This window comes from Ambystoma mexicanum, chromosome 9 (assembly GCF_040938575.1).
Source record: "Ambystoma mexicanum isolate Mex_15411 chromosome 9, UKY_AmexF1_1, whole genome shotgun sequence".
NCBI lineage: Eukaryota > Metazoa > Chordata > Amphibia > Caudata > Ambystomatidae > Ambystoma > Ambystoma mexicanum.
The window spans coordinates 373,234,136-373,251,587 of record NC_090931.1 but is presented as its reverse complement, the minus strand read 5'-3'; the positions used below and the strand labels follow the sequence as shown (position 1 = coordinate 373,251,587).

The 17,452-nt window shown below is 45.4% G+C and overlaps 1 protein-coding gene across 6 annotated transcripts in view; it reads right to left on the bottom strand.

Annotated features, from left to right (window-relative positions):
- Positions 1-17,452, bottom strand: part of LOC138488086 (caspase-5-like) — a 504,964-nt gene that overhangs the window by 157,031 nt on the left and 330,481 nt on the right. For all 6 annotated transcript variants that reach the window (XM_069614835.1, XM_069614833.1, XM_069614834.1 and 3 more), the window contains one exon: positions 9,459-9,607. In XM_069614835.1, coding sequence (XP_069470936.1) covers positions 9,459-9,607 — 149 coding nt within the window. The remainder of the gene's footprint in view (positions 1-9,458; positions 9,608-17,452) is intronic.

Below are 17,452 nucleotides of genomic sequence, written 5' to 3'. Positions count from 1 at the left end.
TATCTCTGGCCTACAAATTAATTGGTCTATATCAGAAATATTCCTGTTGACAGATGGAATCCCACAAGTGGGCCTTGAGATCGGATTCCGGTGATGCCCCACATCAGTAAGGTTCTTAGGTCTGTAGGTGGCAGTGAGGGTGATGGATGTGTACGACACCAATTATGTGCTTTTGCTGTGTTCAACTCATGCAAAGCTAGCGAGGTGGACCAGACTCTTAAGACTCTCAAGAATGTTCTCATGGGCAGTACTTCACTTATAAAAATTATCCTGCTAGCTAAATTCTTGTATCTATTCAACAATTTTCCAATGACGCTTCCTTTGTCCTTTAAACAAAATGTTAAGTCACTTCTTAATTGAATTTGTGTTGGTAAATAGACCAGGACGAGCTGGGATACAATACCACTTTCAATGAGTAGTGTAAGGCTAGGTGGTCTGGATTTTAATGGGTATTACCTAGTAGCCCGAGTTCATCACGCCATAAATCGGTACATAATGCACACACAAAGTCAAATGTCCTGCTGGATAGAATATTGGTATTACCAGGGTGCCCAGAGTCAACCTTACTTTCAAAGCCTCATGTTAAAAGTAACATGCTAAGGACAATGTGTGTGCATGTAATTGACTTCATGAGGTGTAACACTGTATGCACCATGCATTTATTTAGACAAGATGCTACACTTTCCCTTTCACTTATGATCAATCACTTCCCTGAGAACTACAGAACCTGAACACAGTAACGTTACATGAGCCCTTTGTTGCTCATGAATTCACCTCTAAGACACGATTTTGGGATGCGTTGGGATATCTGTGAACCGCACGTTGCTATCCTACCGGCTAAGAGGGGTAGTAGCCACTAAATTCTCTGGGTTTAGAAGGATGCCTCCAGTAAGCACCTTCTCCCTATCTATCAGAGGCCCTCAGTGACCACAAAGCTGTAACTTCTTTGAGGTGCCGGAAGTAAGGCAACGGACACAGAGTGGTTGGTTTCACTACTATTTTTATTCAAATAATAAGGGCGCGCGGGAAAAAATGCCTCAATAGCCCTAACCCTATGAGGAGCTTCCCTGCCTCAACAAAAAAGTAACTAATGGACCAGTCGTAGTCAGGATGTCCAAAATTAATTATCCACTGTCCTGTGTCCAAAACCTATTCTGACCCTCACAATACAGAAACTATAACAACTACTATGAGGGAAAATAATATATTGGTTGCTGTTCTGCAGATGTTCTTCTCCTTCTTTCTTATCTGCCACAGGAACAATCTTTTTCCCTGGACTTCTGAGATGTCAGCGGAACAGGCCCTTCTCTGGTCTTGGTTATGCCAGGGGAACAAGCCCCTCCCTGGTCTTGGGTATGCCAAGGGAACAAACCCCCTCCCTGGTCTTGGTTTCTGTTACTCTCAAAATGCCTGTGGCGTTTTCAGCAACCTTTAACCTTGTTGCTTGGTGCTGCTCAATGTGAACCTTGTCACATATACTGGCTATCACTGGGTGTCGTTGCCACCATGCCTATGTTATACATAAACAATGTTGGGAGAGCAATTAGCTTTCCCTTAACTTTGGCTGACTTGGTATCCTCTTGCCAAGTATTGCCCACTATAATTGTCTCTTACTCACTGGGATGAGGAAGAGCAGCGTATGGGTGTTCTTTTTGTCTGACCTATCATGCACTTCCCTTTTCCTTGTGACCTTCCTTTTGATTCTCCTGTGCTTTGACACTCTCTGGTTTTCTCCAAAGCACCAGGTATTTATATTGTTTGTGATTTCTAGGGTGTCCGTGATTGAGCTTCATCCCTGGTGTATGCTTTCCTTTGTCCAACTCCCACCTTGTTGTTTTTAATAAATAAAGCTCCATGCCTCCTCTTTCCTCTCCCCACCCGGTACCTGTATCTTTGCAGCAAGTTCAGTTTGACCTCTGCATTCACCCTTTTTGGGTTCCTTACAGCTTTACCCATGGTCTGTCTTTCTTTCTTATAGGCTTTGCTTAAAAGTCACCGGCTTCAGCCTGAAGCGTTGTTCAGTGTTTCTTATCGGTCGAGACTTTGTTCTCATTAGCAGAGTCCATTTACATCTATGAATGCCATTTGCAATCTGACGTTGCCTTTCTTTCTTACCGGACAAGTTTGCTGCCATCGACTGTGTCTTCTCCCTCTAGAGAGTAGGCGGTCTCCATGCTCTCTGCGAATGGTTCTTTGGGGCTACCCACTAACAGGCACACATTGTGTCTGCCAATGCGGTCTGTGGCTAGACCCCTTTGAAGTTGCTCCCAGTTTGTATCGAGTCAGCAACCCTGCTCGATACTACCTTACTGGCTCTCTCACGCGCTGCCGGTATCTTCAATCTACGCTTCTCTCATTCATATACCAGGTACAGTGCTCACCCCAACCTCGTCTCAGGTTGCGTTTTTGCTGCCGGCTTGTTTGTTTTCTCCATTCCTTCTGACCCTCACCATTGGCCCCCCTACCACGTGGACCACTGCTACTACTTCTACTACTACTACTACTACTGTGTCCGTGGTGTAAGGAAGGCATGGTATCAACAGTAAGACAGACACAAGTGACCACAGTTCAAGGGTGTTTTATTGAACTTTTGCAGGGGTGTGATAAACGCCTATCTAAACCTAAATCTAAAGATGGGAGCAAGCTACGACCAGCAAATAAAAAAGAAGGCAGTCCTAGTGGAGTCTTGTCAACATAAAAGGGCCTATACTAAAAAAACCTTTGTCAATCCTTACTACTAATTTACAAATAGTGTGGGCTGAAGTTCATGAAAAAGAAAGAAGTGTTCACAAAATCCAGGATAATTGGGCCATTGGCCTCCATTCCTCATGTTTTCAGCACGGGGCAAGGCGGTTCACTCAAGCAAAGCGTACACTCTGGCTTCTGCAGCACAAGGATATAGTTCAATCTTTACAGTTCAAGACCTTCTGGGGCGAAGCCTCTTTACTACTTGTAAGTCTCTAGACTCAAGAGGGCCTGCTGTGTGAAAACAATACGTAAATGTTCTCATCCTTTCAAGAGTATTCAAAGTTGGCTGTTCACCCTGGAACCCCATCAGCCGGGCTCAGATCCTTTTAAACCAATGTTCAAAGAATTCCTTCTCGGGTGACTCACGGTCCACCCTGGTTCCCCCTATGCCGGGTTCAGATCCCTTTCTTTCAGTCAATTAGTCTCGCTCAGCCATGCTCGGACCAATTGTAATTTACCTTAAACTATCTAAAACTTTCGAATGTGCACAGGGTTTAGCTTGACCCATTGCATGACCACTTCGATTTCGTTATTCCTTTTTCTCACACTCAGCATCAATTGGATACCTGACAGAGATTTTCGTATCAGCGCCCATGTGGTGCCGGACCACTCTGTGTATGGTATCTTTTGTTGGCCTCCAAAGTTCAAAATGTAAAGTTCAATTACTCCTTGGGTTCCAAATATCTTTGTGTCGCTCTTTGCAAAACTTCTCACACACCGTTCTCTTTGTACAATGTACAAACCTTGCAACCTTGGTTCAAAACACAAGCTTGTTTGCTATCAGTCTCTCCGGCTCACCGACTCTGCTGTCATTTCTGACGCTGCTTTGTTGTAAGAGCAAAAGACAATACCAAAGTGTCAATCACTCCTCCCCGCCTTGGTTATTGACGCAGGAGAGACCCGGGTACCTCCGACACACTGTGCAGGTTTGATCAGCCTTAGTGCCTGGTCTTTGCTTTCTTACTTTCCAAGGCTCACCAAAATAAGAGTCTTTAGAAGTCACGGGTACTTCCCTCTTTGCGACTCTCTCTGGTCTCGCCGTCTTTCTCCTTGTATTAAACTGTCATCTTGGAACTGCTGTTTCCTCGTGTGATTTGCCTCGCTCAGAGTGTGCTTTTGTGCTCTGCCTTTTATCCACGTGGGGAAGCGTAATGGAAATCAGGTGTGTGCAATAATGGCAGGTATAAAGCTCTGGTGTTAGTCCATTGTCGCTCACGGTGAACTGTCCATGAGAAAGTGCGTGTGTTGGAAAATGAGGATGGGGTTGAAGTCCTAGGCGTCCTACCTGGTAGAATGGGGAAAAGGTGTTATTGGGAATGGGATATCGCCTCTCACCATTCGGTGTCCCACTCCCCGAAGACTACTCATCCAGGTGATCACCCCGCACAGGTCCACCCCTAAGAACTGGATCCAAAATCGATGGCCGTGTCCTGGCAACCTGGATGACAGATCCCCACGGACTAGCGGGTGAGACACCTTCAGGTTTCTCAGAGTGAGTTGGTCCGTCCTCTCTTCTTATTCCTTGTTGGTTTTCCCTAACTGCAGAACAACTAGTACGTTGATGTGAAATAGACTCAACCTTGTCAGAGACAGAGTGGGAAAAAGTTATTGGCCTTTTAACAACACAATTTTCTTCTTTCATTAAGAGGGAAGTGCTTCTTGGAGTCGAAAAGGGTGTTAATATGCCAGATTCGTCACACTTTCCAATACAAGACTGTAATGCAATGGCAAGAAGGTCCCTCACAAGTATCTAAACAAAATTGTGAGGTGTGTTTGGAGGTGACAATTAATGATGATGTGTGGAGGTAAGTGTGTGAGCAGACGAGGCGCATCTTCTTAAATAGGCGACACTGGTTATTACAATATAACTATCCACAATAGACATACTTTTTGCCCCGGAGAATAAGAACGTTCAACCCAAAAGCTTCTGGGGTAGGCCTGGAGTGTAAGATCAGCGATGCTGATTTTGTCTATTAGGCTATTCCTGTTCTCTACCAAAGCCCTTACAGTGATTTGTAGTCCTCATTTGCTCGATTGCTGGAAGATGTGTTTACAAATACTGGGTGCGCTCTGCTGCTCCTACACTTGACTCCTGGCTTATGCTTATAAAGAAACTTACTGTGATGTATGGCCCGAAAAGGAGCTGGTCCGGAACATCTGGAACCACTTGACAAGCTATCTGTCTAGAATCTTGACTTAGCTAAACATGTTATCCTCATCCTTGCACTTGTTATTTTTTTTCTTTTTTGTTTCTCCCACGATGCGTAGAATGCAATTTATTGTTTTTGTCCATTGACATGTTGCTTTATAACTGTTTCCTGCTGAAACACCTATGACTGGTCTTGTCTACATATTCTTATTTTTGTATTTTTATCTTATAATATTCTTTAATGGAATGTATGCTGTTGTTAAAATCAATAAACAAAGATTTAAAAAAAGGTCTTACTAAGTGAAAAAAGGAGGAAGTTTATTTGCATATTATATGAAGATGAGTACCCAGAAATCCCAACTCACGGCTTGCTCAGATTTTGTATACGAGGTCTCCAGCATTTTGAATGCAACTTATATAAGTGCATACATGGCAGTGGTCTCAACTTTATTGGGTTGAGTGACCCTATTACTATATTCCACCCATATGGAATCCGGGCCCTTTTTGTTCACCTTACCCACTGTGGCTGATAAGTGTTGTCATTTACGTTTTCACTCCCATTCACCTATCATAACTGTTTGTATACGAATTGTTCGTTTCACAATTGTTCGAATTACAATTGACCTTTTCACAATTGACCGAATTGTGAAGGTCAATTGTAACATATATGCGGGGGAAAACCCCTGCAACCCCCCACCCAACGCAAACCCCCCCAAAATCCCATATATATATACATATATTTATATATATATATATGCAGTCAATTGTGAAAAGGTAAATTGTGACCCTTTAAAATTGGTCAATTGTTCATTCAAACAATTGTAAACGAACAATTTGGTGTATGCCTCATAACTCACATCAACATTCTGCCATTTTTCTCTTATCCACCTCCCCGACAGAAAATGTTGATTGCTTCCACAGCACGTCAAGGCAATCTTTTTCCCCCTATCTCGACATGTCTTGAACATGCAAAGTCAAGAAGGACCTCAGAGAGACTTTGCAGTTCATAGGGAGAATGTGAGGATATCTGTAAAATCATCTCGGTCAATTTCAGGGCAAGGGATATACTTTATTGCCCTGATGGAGACATCGATAAAGTTAAATACGGCAGCATTCAGGAAGGGCTAAACACAAACACACACATACACCCCCAAGTGATATTTAAAAAAATGGCCGGGAGGAGGACTTCTTTCTCAGCGCAACAATCTGCACCACTCCTCTCTCCATCCTCTAATTACCACCATCTTGTTTTGAATACTGTACAATAATGGTTTTCACCACCCTCAACATTTTCTTTCTCTACAGCCACCACTGTGGCCACCCGGGACCACTGGTTTACTCATCAGTAAATTCCACTTCCTCCTTCTGGGTGGCTTTAGCCTCTACACCAATAGCCATATGCAGGAGCTCCAATTTGTTGCACTGCTTCATGCCATCACCGAAACCCACTAACTGCTTCAACTAACATAGTACCCATTTCAGTCTAATCCTCCTTTACCTCACTTTCGTTTTCTGTCACTTGTCGACCTCTCTCTCTCTCACTGCTATCTCCTTTATCCACATGGCCAGCAATTCCCCATTCCCACCCCACAACCCACACCTTCCACTGCTATCTCCAGATAATATTTCTTATCCATTCTTTCCCACCATACATCATTCATGTTTATTAAGCACATTATGTCCCCAATCTCTTCCAGTCTTACCCTTGCAGAGTCACTGAATTCATATAAAAATAACCTAGACACACCATCCAAAGAATCCATTGCTTCTTCCAAACTTTATTCCGTCATTGGGTCACCACTGGTATTCAAGGGACTGTATGCCCACCTTTTGAAAAACATGCTTGCTTGACTCATTCTATACATGAAAACACTCAACCCCGTTTCCTCCTTTCTTAACCTTGTCAAAGCCTCCTACTTTCAGATACTTCCATTCTTCTAATGAAAGAATCAAATAATCAGTTCAACTCTCTCCTTCTTCCTTAAAACTACCACTACAGGCATGGTCACAGTGTTAACTCCTCCATCAACCCACTCCTTCCTAGAGTGTCCTTCTAGTTTCTAGTTTTACTCCACTCGCCACGGGTCTGCATACCCTGGTGCTCTGTCTGGTCCATCTGCTTTTTCTCATTTATAAAGCCTCTATTTGCAAGTTAACGCCTCCTTCATTTTTGATTGCTTCTACAGTCTGTTTTGATGATGACACACATCTTCTTGTTCTCCCTTACAACCTCACGTTTCGTGTGCGTGAGTGGTCAATCTCTGCTATGTAGCACTTTTTTGACTATACACTGCATAATGCTCAACACTTACAGAGAACATATACTTCGACTTATTTTCTGTATCCCAAAACACCCTCTCCATTCACCACCACAGTCTAGTCTCCCTATTCCTTCATTCCGCAACCAAAGTGTTATTTTAAGAATTGATATTTGGTTCTCCAACTGCATCACCTTGACCATCGGATCTGATGGCATGCATAAAAACCTGTTCACACATTAGAAGACTCAGGCTGGTCTGTTATATCTGGGGTATTTTTATAAAGGTTTTTTATTATTCTGTTTTAGGTTCTTCGTCCTCTTGAGGTTTTTGGGGGGTTTCTGTGTTTCTTTAAAACTGCTTCATAGATGAAAAAACCTTTTTTATTTCATTTCTCCATCCAGAGGATTTAAAAATATTTCTTTTGTATTTCTAAACAACAAAGGTCCCTTTCAGGTGTTGTTTCTTTGAGGTAGATCTGTGTGCTGTGTTTTTGTTTCTTAAAACACAGTGTTGGATCATGCCAAAGTATTTTTTATTCAGCTCTCCTATATATACTATGAACCATTCTTCCTAGTTTTCTTTTAGGACCTCAGTTCAGAGTGGAGTTGTCCTCATGTTGTCTTCTTCAAGAGGATCAAAAACCAAACTTCCACTGAGTTTCAGAAATTAGTCACTCGTCTGTAGGTTTGGAGAAGAAAAAAGCCTACCGGTTTCAGTGGTGTTACCAGATTGCAACCACTTTCATCAGGGTTAAACAGGCACTCATAACATGATGTGTCTAAAATAAGGTTGCTGATATGGAATGAATTGAGACAGGAGAAAAAAAGAATAATAAAAAAACTTTCATAAAAATACCCCAGATATAACAGACCAGCATGAGTCTTCTAATGTGTGAACATAACTGACAAGGGTATACTCAGGTGTGAGATCCCCTCTCAGTCCTTTTTAGTGCCAAATGCATAAAAACCTTCAACACCTCAATTTCCAGTCTGCCAAGAAACAAATGAATACTCTCATCCTCACCACGCTGAACTAGCAGCCTCCCCAGAAATTCCTCAAACCCTTGATCAAGATCTTGCTTTTGCCACCTATATGCTGTTCAACTTCCTAGATCCACCTCTGACTCCCACTGCTCTAATCAAGCCGCTTAGCTCAACGCAACAACCTTCCCACATCACCTATGTAGGGAGCAACACCTTGGTCTTTAAAGGCAAGCCTTGCCTTATAAGGTCCAGTTTTGTTCAATTTGGTGTGTCTGTGCCTATACCTAGTACACTCAGAGGGTGTCTGGCCTGTCTATCCTGGCTATGCTCCAACACGGTATGACGAGTGTGTCCAACATGTCCTTCCCAGGTATGTTCCACCATAGAATGAGAGCAGCATGGCCCTCCCAGTGGTAATATAAAAGAGTTTAGCCAACATGTCTTGCCCAGATAGACTCTAATGCCGTCTGACCAACATGACCCCTTCCAAGGCTTCCCAATATGCTTTACCAGAGATTGTGATCCCCCCTATCTCTGATGGGTACTGTCTAATAGAGACAATAAAACTGGCTTTACCCTTCTATCTATTCTCTAAGAGTGTATGCCTGACTGTTAATCATGGTTATGCACTAAGATAGAGTATAATTGGCCAGTTTATTCCATGAATGTGAACAGAGTAGCAAGCCTGTCCATCCTAGTTATACTCAGGCAGCCAACCTGACACTCTCCAAATGGTTAGCCTACATTCCTATGAATAATCAGATGCGAGGGATCATTGAGATTGTAGACTAAAACATGTGGAGGATGACAGGTTGGATACCTCTACTGTGTGACAAGATGCCACGTATGCTCTTCCACAGTGTGGCTGACTTGCCCCTCGCAGCTGGATCCTGATGCGGCTAGCCACGAAACACAAGAGGTAATAACCTCTTAAATAACGGAGGCGGACCTCAGCCCCCAATGAATCCACCCACCCAGGATCAACCTGACGCAATAGAGACAAGCTGTACTTTGGACACCCACCATCACCTACCAGCCTAGAAAAAGACCTGTTTGGTCGAAACACGTGTCGGCACCACTTTTTTTTCCATAAATGGATGAATCCAAGGTAATAATAAAAATTTGGAAGTAATCATAACAAGCAGCTTTGTGGAAATTACATTTTTCATTCGCCAATGGAGCAATGGGTCAAATCCCAGCATAGATAACAGCACACACGCCAAATGAGTGGAAGCTTCAACAAACCCTCACAGGTATGCTTCCACTCAGATGCAGTGACCCACAGTGATGCAGAGATTGAGCAGAAGGCAGTCAGACCTGTCCGGCCTCCTTTTCGTGTATCCTCTTAAAGACATCCTGTGCGCATGGAGTAATCCAGTGTTCACCCTGGGCCGGGCCTGTCTCTTGAACGGGGATCGCCTTTTGAGGTGGTATCTTGGCTGTAGGCTGCACCTGTTTCTCTGTAGCTGGAAAATGCAGGAGGAATGCATGTCAGTGTTACTGCACAGTGATGCAATATTTGCAAGCCCAAAAGCACAAAAGATAATATAGAATACTTTTCAAACAGAACTACATAACCATTAAATGTTTAACTTGGATATCTACCATCAAAATGAGTTGAAAAGCTAAGGCGAAACAGCATCTAGACAAGAAATACACATTCAGATTTCCCTACACCTCCTTGAAAGACATATGTAAGACACTTTGCTTTGAACAGAGGCGGATTGTTTATTACACTTTGGGTTTATCATGACCATGAACTTGAAAACCTTTTTGGGACTTTTGGAACACTGTTCATTACTACTAGTCCTCTTTGGAGCAAGAGGGGTATCCCTATTTTTTTTCGATCTTTGACAAGATCCTCAATTTACATACAGACACTGTGAAAATATGATATGATATGATATGGCATTTGTAACGCGCCTATACACAAGTGTTTCAAGGCGCGACAAGGCAGGGAGGGGGGAACAAGGGGAAGACAGACAACGATCCTACTACGCCAGGTGTCATTTAGATCGCGCAAGTGCAGGGGTAGGGGGAAGGGAAAAAGTGCAAGGGGAAGGGAAGGGGGGAAGTGCAGTACAAGGTAAGTAGAATAAAATAAATAAATAGGGCCAGCTGGTGGCAAGTGCAAGGTAAGTGCAGGCAAGTGCTGGGAAGGGGGGGCTGTAGGGATACAGACACAGTCCCGCAGTGCAAAGGGTTGCCAGGGAGGCAGTGCAAGTGGAGAGTGGCTGGGCCCAGGACCGAGTTCGGTGAGAGTGGCCCAGTTGCAGATTCAGTGCAGTTTCAGCGAAGAATGTAGCAGGGGAGAGAGAGAGAGAAAGCAGAAGCAAAGAGGAAGGTTTTGAGGTGCTTCCCGAACCGGAGATGGTTCTCCTCAAGTTTCAGGGAGGCAGGAAGGCTGTTCCAGAGGGAGGCCCCTGCCGCGGAGAGAGATCTAACCCCAGCTCATTGCTTCGAGAAGCGGCTGACCGTGAGGGAGTTGGAGACGGATGAGCGAAGGGCTCGGGAAGGAAGATATTTAGGAAGAGAGAGTTGAAGGTATTTAGGCCCAGGCCCCAGAAGGCCTTTTTTAGGAAGAGAGAAAATATTGTTTAGTGCTTTACTTTCCGACGGCAGTGTTATCCAGGCACTTTTAGCAATGCTTTAGCAACATTGTGACACTTTATGTTGAATTGTAAATAAACACTCGAAACGTATCTTGCTGTCTGTCTTTATTTCTGAGTACACAAGGGATAAGTCCAGGGTCCACAGGCTGGGGTTTTGCCACAGTAGGAAGTCATTAGAACTATTAAAGGTCAAACGAATTGAGTTCTTTTATAACCAAAGAAGTGTACATATGTATAAATGGTTGTTTTACGAATGTCGATACAAATGTGTAAATGACAGTTTAAGGATGGGTTTGTGGGAGTGACTGTATGGAAATCAGAAGTTGTGCGTTATTTATGCCAAATGTTTGGTTATGTTAGTAAATATAATGTAAATTCATTTATTATTTGTCAATCTGTAATGTGAAAAAAGCAATCATTGTTCCATAATGAAATAATAAACCTATTGAAGTTATAATGTTTAAGAAATATTCTGGATGTTAGGGCAAATTTAGTCTGATTCAAACTGTTTTGATGGAAAGTAATTGTGTAACTGTCCACTGGAAATGGTTCATTACTGGGACCCAGAAGAAACGAGTATTTTTCCTGGGACTGCTTGAGCTGTTGACTGAACCTCTGGGAAGCCTCCACACTCCTTTAGATTCATCCTGTAGTGCTGGAAAGCATTTCTTCCATTTTTGAGGACGCTGTCCATCCTAGAGGCTTGTCACAGTGTGCTTAATTTTCATCCCGAGAAGATCTTCCCAATGCCATAATTCAAAGGAGCAATTGTAGTGTTGTGAGGTTGCCCATTGCACAGCTTCAGTATACTTTCTAGCCTGCTTTCACCCTCCCTTTGCTACCACTGGACCCTTCTATGAGCTTCCACTTATAGCTATTCCAGGTGGACATTGTTGGCTGGACTAGGAGAGGAGCCAATTAACCATTCTCTGGATAAACGCTTTATCAGAAACGTGTGGGAGCTTCTACCCACCTATTCCAAAATGTGAGCCTCACTGGAGCAATCAGTCATTTCAGTGGAAGCCGCACCAGAGGTTGGCAGCTCAGGACAAGACTTGGACTTAATTGCTCTGCATTCTGTGGGATGGATAGGATGAGATAGGCTCTCCTCCCATGCACATAACATGACAATACCATGGTGAGGGGCCACAGAGCCTCACAGCACGAGAGGATACGTCTGCAGGAGCCCCCTCTTCCTCTGCACTCTGTAACAAGAGGAAACTCTCCTTCTTGACTTGTTTACTCCAGGTGTGCTTAAGGAGACAAGGACAGCGTCATGCCCATGTGTGCCCAAATGTGCCCGTAGGGCTTACAAATGTTGTTTTTGATTTAATGTTCTATTTATCACAGACATACCTCATCATATCTCCTTCTGTTATCTCAAACCGTTTGGCGTACTTATGAGGGATACTTGATCCCTGATAATTGTAGATCAGCGATTAAATATGCTAATGATATAAGGATGTCTGTCTGTGAACACGACTTAGGGTCTGTCGGAAACCTGGCTCTCAGAAGCTTTGGTGGGCAGGCTAGAAGATACTCTTCTAGTCTAGATATTGGCAGGGCCGGTGCAAGGAATTTTGCAACCCTAGGCAAACTGTCAGATTGCCGCCCCCACTCCAGATTCTAACCGTTCTCCATCAACCGTCCTCCCAGCCCCCCACAGCCTTGTGTTCACGGGATGTGTATTGCCCTGCAGGAGGGGGTGACTTCTAGGCCAGCATGCATAAAAAGAAATCAACAAACGAATGTGGGGCAGCTCAAAACAGCAGCTCCAGGTGCCCTGACAGATTTGGCACCATACCACGAAAACAAAAGAAACGAGCATTGGCAACGCTAATGGTTTGGGCCTTTTTGTAGACATTGGAAAGGCATTTGCCAGGCACTGCTGTAGTGGTATAAACTGGCCATTGATGGTAGCAATGCAAATGGTGCGGCTACCTGGGCATATAACTGCAGTGCCTGGCAAATGCCTAGTACCTATATACAAGTCAAAACTGTTGGCTATGCCAAGGCTTGTTTTAACAGGACTTCAGTGAAGGACACCATAGTGCTTATAGATTGAGTGGCTGTGGGCAGGCCTGGTAAGACATTCTTATTAGATCAGTAGCACGTACAGCTCAAATTAAGTGAATAACTCTCAAAAGACTGCTTTGAAAAAACATTTGCAGCCACTACAAGTACAAAGTTGTATGGTAAGGCTTGACTAAAGCACGCTCAAAGTCAGGGTATGGTATGGTAATGTTTATTTATAAAGCCCCTCACAAGGCAAGTGCTTCAAAGCGCTCAAGGAGGGTAGGAACATGGGGACAAAACAACAGTCGTTCAGAGCCCTTGAAATTCTGAGACGATAATAGTCTTCACAGGCAGAGTAAGTGCAAATAACACAATAAACAGTTGAGACACAGCAAATAGGCCTGCCGACGATTCTGAAGTTTTACCAAGTGTAATTAAGGGGGGTAGACAGGGGAGAACAGACAGACAATCTTCAAACATAGTACTTTCGGATCGTGGAAGTGCACAGACAGTTCTGGGGGAGGGGGGGTCCAAGTGCACCCAGTCAGTGGATACTAGGGTAAGTGCAGAGAGAGCCACGCTCTTGGGTCCTTTCTCAAGTGCATTGAGGGTGGGGTGAGTGCAGAGCGCTCAGGCAAGTGCAAGAGAGGACTGGTGGGTTGCCAGGGACCTGTGAGACTTTGAGGTACACCAGGTGGCCAGTCAGCAAGCTGTAGAGAAAAGGAGGGAGAGAGGGAGAGAGAAGGAAGAGGAGAAAAGGAAGGTCTTAAGGAGATCAGGCTCAAGACGGAGGGTGGCAGGGGGGCTATTCCAGAGGGAGGCCCCTGCTGAGGATAAGTATCTCCATCCAAATCTCTGCTTGGAGAAACAGCTCATTTGCAGAAGGTTGGAGGTAGATGAGTGGAGGGCTCAAGAGGGACAGCATTTAGGTACGTAACGTTGCAGATAGGTAGGTTCAAGGCTCCAGAAACCTTGTGGACAATGCAGAGGGTCTTCAACTTGATCCTTGCAGCCACAGGGAGCCAGTGAAGGGATTTCAGTGCCAGAGAGATGCAGTCGCTGGTCTTGAGGCCAAGGATAAGTCTTGCGCTTCTGTTCTGGATGAGTTGCAGAGGGCGCAGGGCAGAAGCAGGGAGGTTGAGGAAGAGGCTGTTGCAGTAGTCCAACCTAGGGAGAACCAGGGCTCTGGAGACAGAGAGCCGTTGGGGGAAAGTGAGAAAAGGTAGAGTACCTCTGAGGAGGTCTAGCTGATAGTTAGACTTTTTAGCGACGTCAGAAATGTGAGAGGAGATTGACAGAGTGGAGTTGAAGATCACTCCAAGATTTTTAGCCTTGCAGGTGGGTGCAGGCACAGGGCCAAGAGAGGCCGGCCAGAGTGAAAGTAGGAAGGCGGGAGCAGGGGTGACTGAGTAGCGGACAGACAGTCGGATATGAGCGAGGAGGAGGAGGTGACTGAGGGTAGCCTGAAAGATAGTTGTGTGTCACACGCGTAGCACTGGAACTTAGAGGTGAAAGTGGCAATCACACGTGCCAAGGCAGCCATATCGACATTGAAGAACCAGGGTGATAAGTTAGATCCTTGGGGTATGCCACAGGTTCAGAGAGTGATAGTTGAGAGAAAGGCTCCGAGTTCCACCTGGGATGGGCGTCGGAAAGAAAGGAGGTTAACCACACCAGAGCCTGAACTGTGATTCCCAGGGTGTCACAGAGGCTTGCAATCAGGATGTTGTGGTTAACTGTGTCAAAGGCAGATGTGAGGTCAAGGAAAATGAGGACAGAGGGAGTGTTAGTGTCAAGTTTGAGAGCAGTTCTTCACAGGTGTTCAGAAGAGCAGTTTCCATGCCTCTGGATACTCTAAAACAGACTGATGGTTGTGGAAGCACCCAAAACATTCATTGTGGAGGGTCAGCTGAGAGATACCCAACTTCTCAAGGAGTTTGCCCAGGAAAGGAGTGATAGAGATCTGGCCGTAGTTTGCCAGAATGGAGGGGTCGACAGGGGTTTCTTGAGCAGAGGGTGCACAAGTGAGTGCTTCAGAGCCGTTGGGAAAACTCCAGTGGAAAAGGAGAGATGGCAGAGATCAGCCAAGGCTCGGGCGAGGGAGTCAATGTTGTCCTTAATGGTTTTGGAGGGGCAGAGGTCCACCTATTTGGATGAGGCCTTCATGGACCGGACTTGTCTGGCAACCTCAGCGGGTGAGACGGGTGAGAGGGAAGAGAGGGGAAGTGGTGGGGGGGGGGGCAAAAGAGGCTCCAGTGTAGGTGTATGTTGTGGTGTGGAAGGGAACGAGGAAAGGATGTCTTCGGTTTTTGTGATGAAGTGTGCAGCCAGGGCCGAGCAGAGGTCCTGGGTGGGTGTGACAGAAGGAGAGGCTGCTTCAGAATTGGCCAGTTCCTTACAGACTGAAAAGCTTGGCGGTGTTGATTGATACCACGGAGATGCAGGCTTGAATAAAGGCTCTTTTCTTGGTGTGGATGCAGAGTCGATATCACCTTTGAAGGAGGCAGCAGGCCAGATTGTCAGAGGGTTCGCCCGACAAATTACATTTCCGCTCAGCTGCCCTACACTTGCGTTTTAGGGCTGCCAGATCGGACTCGTACCAAGAGTTGCACTTTCTTGGAGACTTCAGATGGACCCTCATGACATGACATGACATTTTGTAAAGCTCAGGCAATATTATGTTACCACAGGTTGACAGAGCCTTTTGAGCCACATATGGAAGTACTGTGGTTTAGGCGGACCTGGAGCGCTTGCTCCTGGGAAGCAAGCGGTAGAGCCACCCATGCTGAGTGAAGACGTCTGCAGGGGGGGGCGTAGGCTCCATGCTGGCCACTGCCCCCCACAGTAGTTCCGCTCTCAGCCCCTGATGCCCTGCGCCCCCAGCCATGGAGCCCCGGGGACGGGTGATGCGCTGAGCCTGGCACTGGGCCTCGTCTCGCTGGCGGCGGCGCTGCTCGTCACCAACACACTGCCATCTTCAGCAACCACACCCCAGTCCCCCACCCCCAATCTTGCTGAGATATCTCGCAGGCACTGACTCTGGCTTTGTTGATTTGAATAGTCTTCTTGGGGCTTGATGTGGAACCCATTCTTGAGCTGCCACATAGCCCTTCAATGCAGTTTTTCAGCATGTGTGTTCTGCAAGTAAGTAAGCACGTTTAACTTGGGTTTACGCACTGGTACATCTAATTACTTGGTTGGCAGTGTAGTCGGCACGGCACCTCGGTCCAGGAGTCCTCCTCACCTGTCCTGACTCCTGCGTCGTGGTCGTCGCACTGCACTGCAGCATTCATACCATTGAGTTGACGATTGGATCGGTCAGGGGGGCACTTGTGGTTCTTGGTGGCGTGCTAATGCACATTGCACAGGTGCCAGCGCTGACACCACGCCCATTGACCCATCGTGACCCTGACCCGGCCCCAAGTCCCAAACTTCACTGCGCCACCTGGTCTGCTGCTGCAGCCAGCCTTACTGCAAACAGTAACTAACAACAGGACCGGTGCTATCACCAGGCAAGGCAGTGGTGTGGGGGTGTTAAAAAAAGCATTTTGCAGCTCTAACATTTCCAACATATAGGCAAGCGCCTAACCTTGCCTAGTGATAGCACCGGCCCTGGATAATGGGTGTTCCTAAGACTGGCGCATCGTGTTGGTTAAGTCCAAAAAAGGTGGATTATAAAGTTCCTTATTCATTCATCCATTAATTAATGTATTAATTCATTCCAGTGCTATAGTGCTTTCTGCGTCTATGGGTCTGCTTCGATCTTGCAGAAACTGAAGTTATGGAGATGGTGCAACCCAAGTTGAGTGATAACACATTGACAAAAGGGTGGACCTAATTTGTGGCTGTGTGTGCTTAGTGGGAGTTGAATGTTCTTGCACACAGGACAGTCTGTGTGTGCTGGGCCTTCTGGAGACACTGGGGCAAATTACAGGGATAAACAACCACAGATTCTGACTCCAGGCCTGATGAAACCTTGGACAACCCCTATGCACCCCACTGCCAATACCACCTCAGCTAGTTATAGATAGGTTTGAGCCTGCTCTTAGCCTATCAACCCAGTTACTACGGAAAGTGCAATGAGCATCTGTGGTTTTCATATCCTGGAGGACTGTTTCACAATATTATCTCCCAGACCCCTTGCACTTCATTTCAGGTAATGAGTAGAGTCTGAGTCAGCTGTTTGTATTTCTTCCCTTAATCTGTCCCTATTTTATCCTTGTTGATCACAGTGTAAAATGTACCTATTTGAGACCAGTGGTATGAGTGTGGGGAGGAGGCCAGGTTGTGGTTGTTTTTGTCTTTTCATGCCTCCCTATAGCTTTCAATACCTTACTATGCCTTGGTATGCCATGCTATATACATTGCTATTGCTTGTTAGGATATACTATACAATATTTGCCTCTTTCACACTATGTCAGGTCATGCTAGAGTGCAGGGCCATGAAATTGTAGCCAATTTGCAGGGGTCTCCCATCTGACTGCCCACTGACACCTCTTTGATATTCCACCCGCCGCGTAACATAGACTTACATGGCATGGAAAAATGGTAAAATGCATGTGGACATCCACTTTGCACTTAACAACTGACATTGTCAACCACACATCACAACTGCAGCATTACCATGCTAGGTGGTGCCAGTAGGGGACATCCTGCTATGGCAGTCGTTTGTTAATTAATATT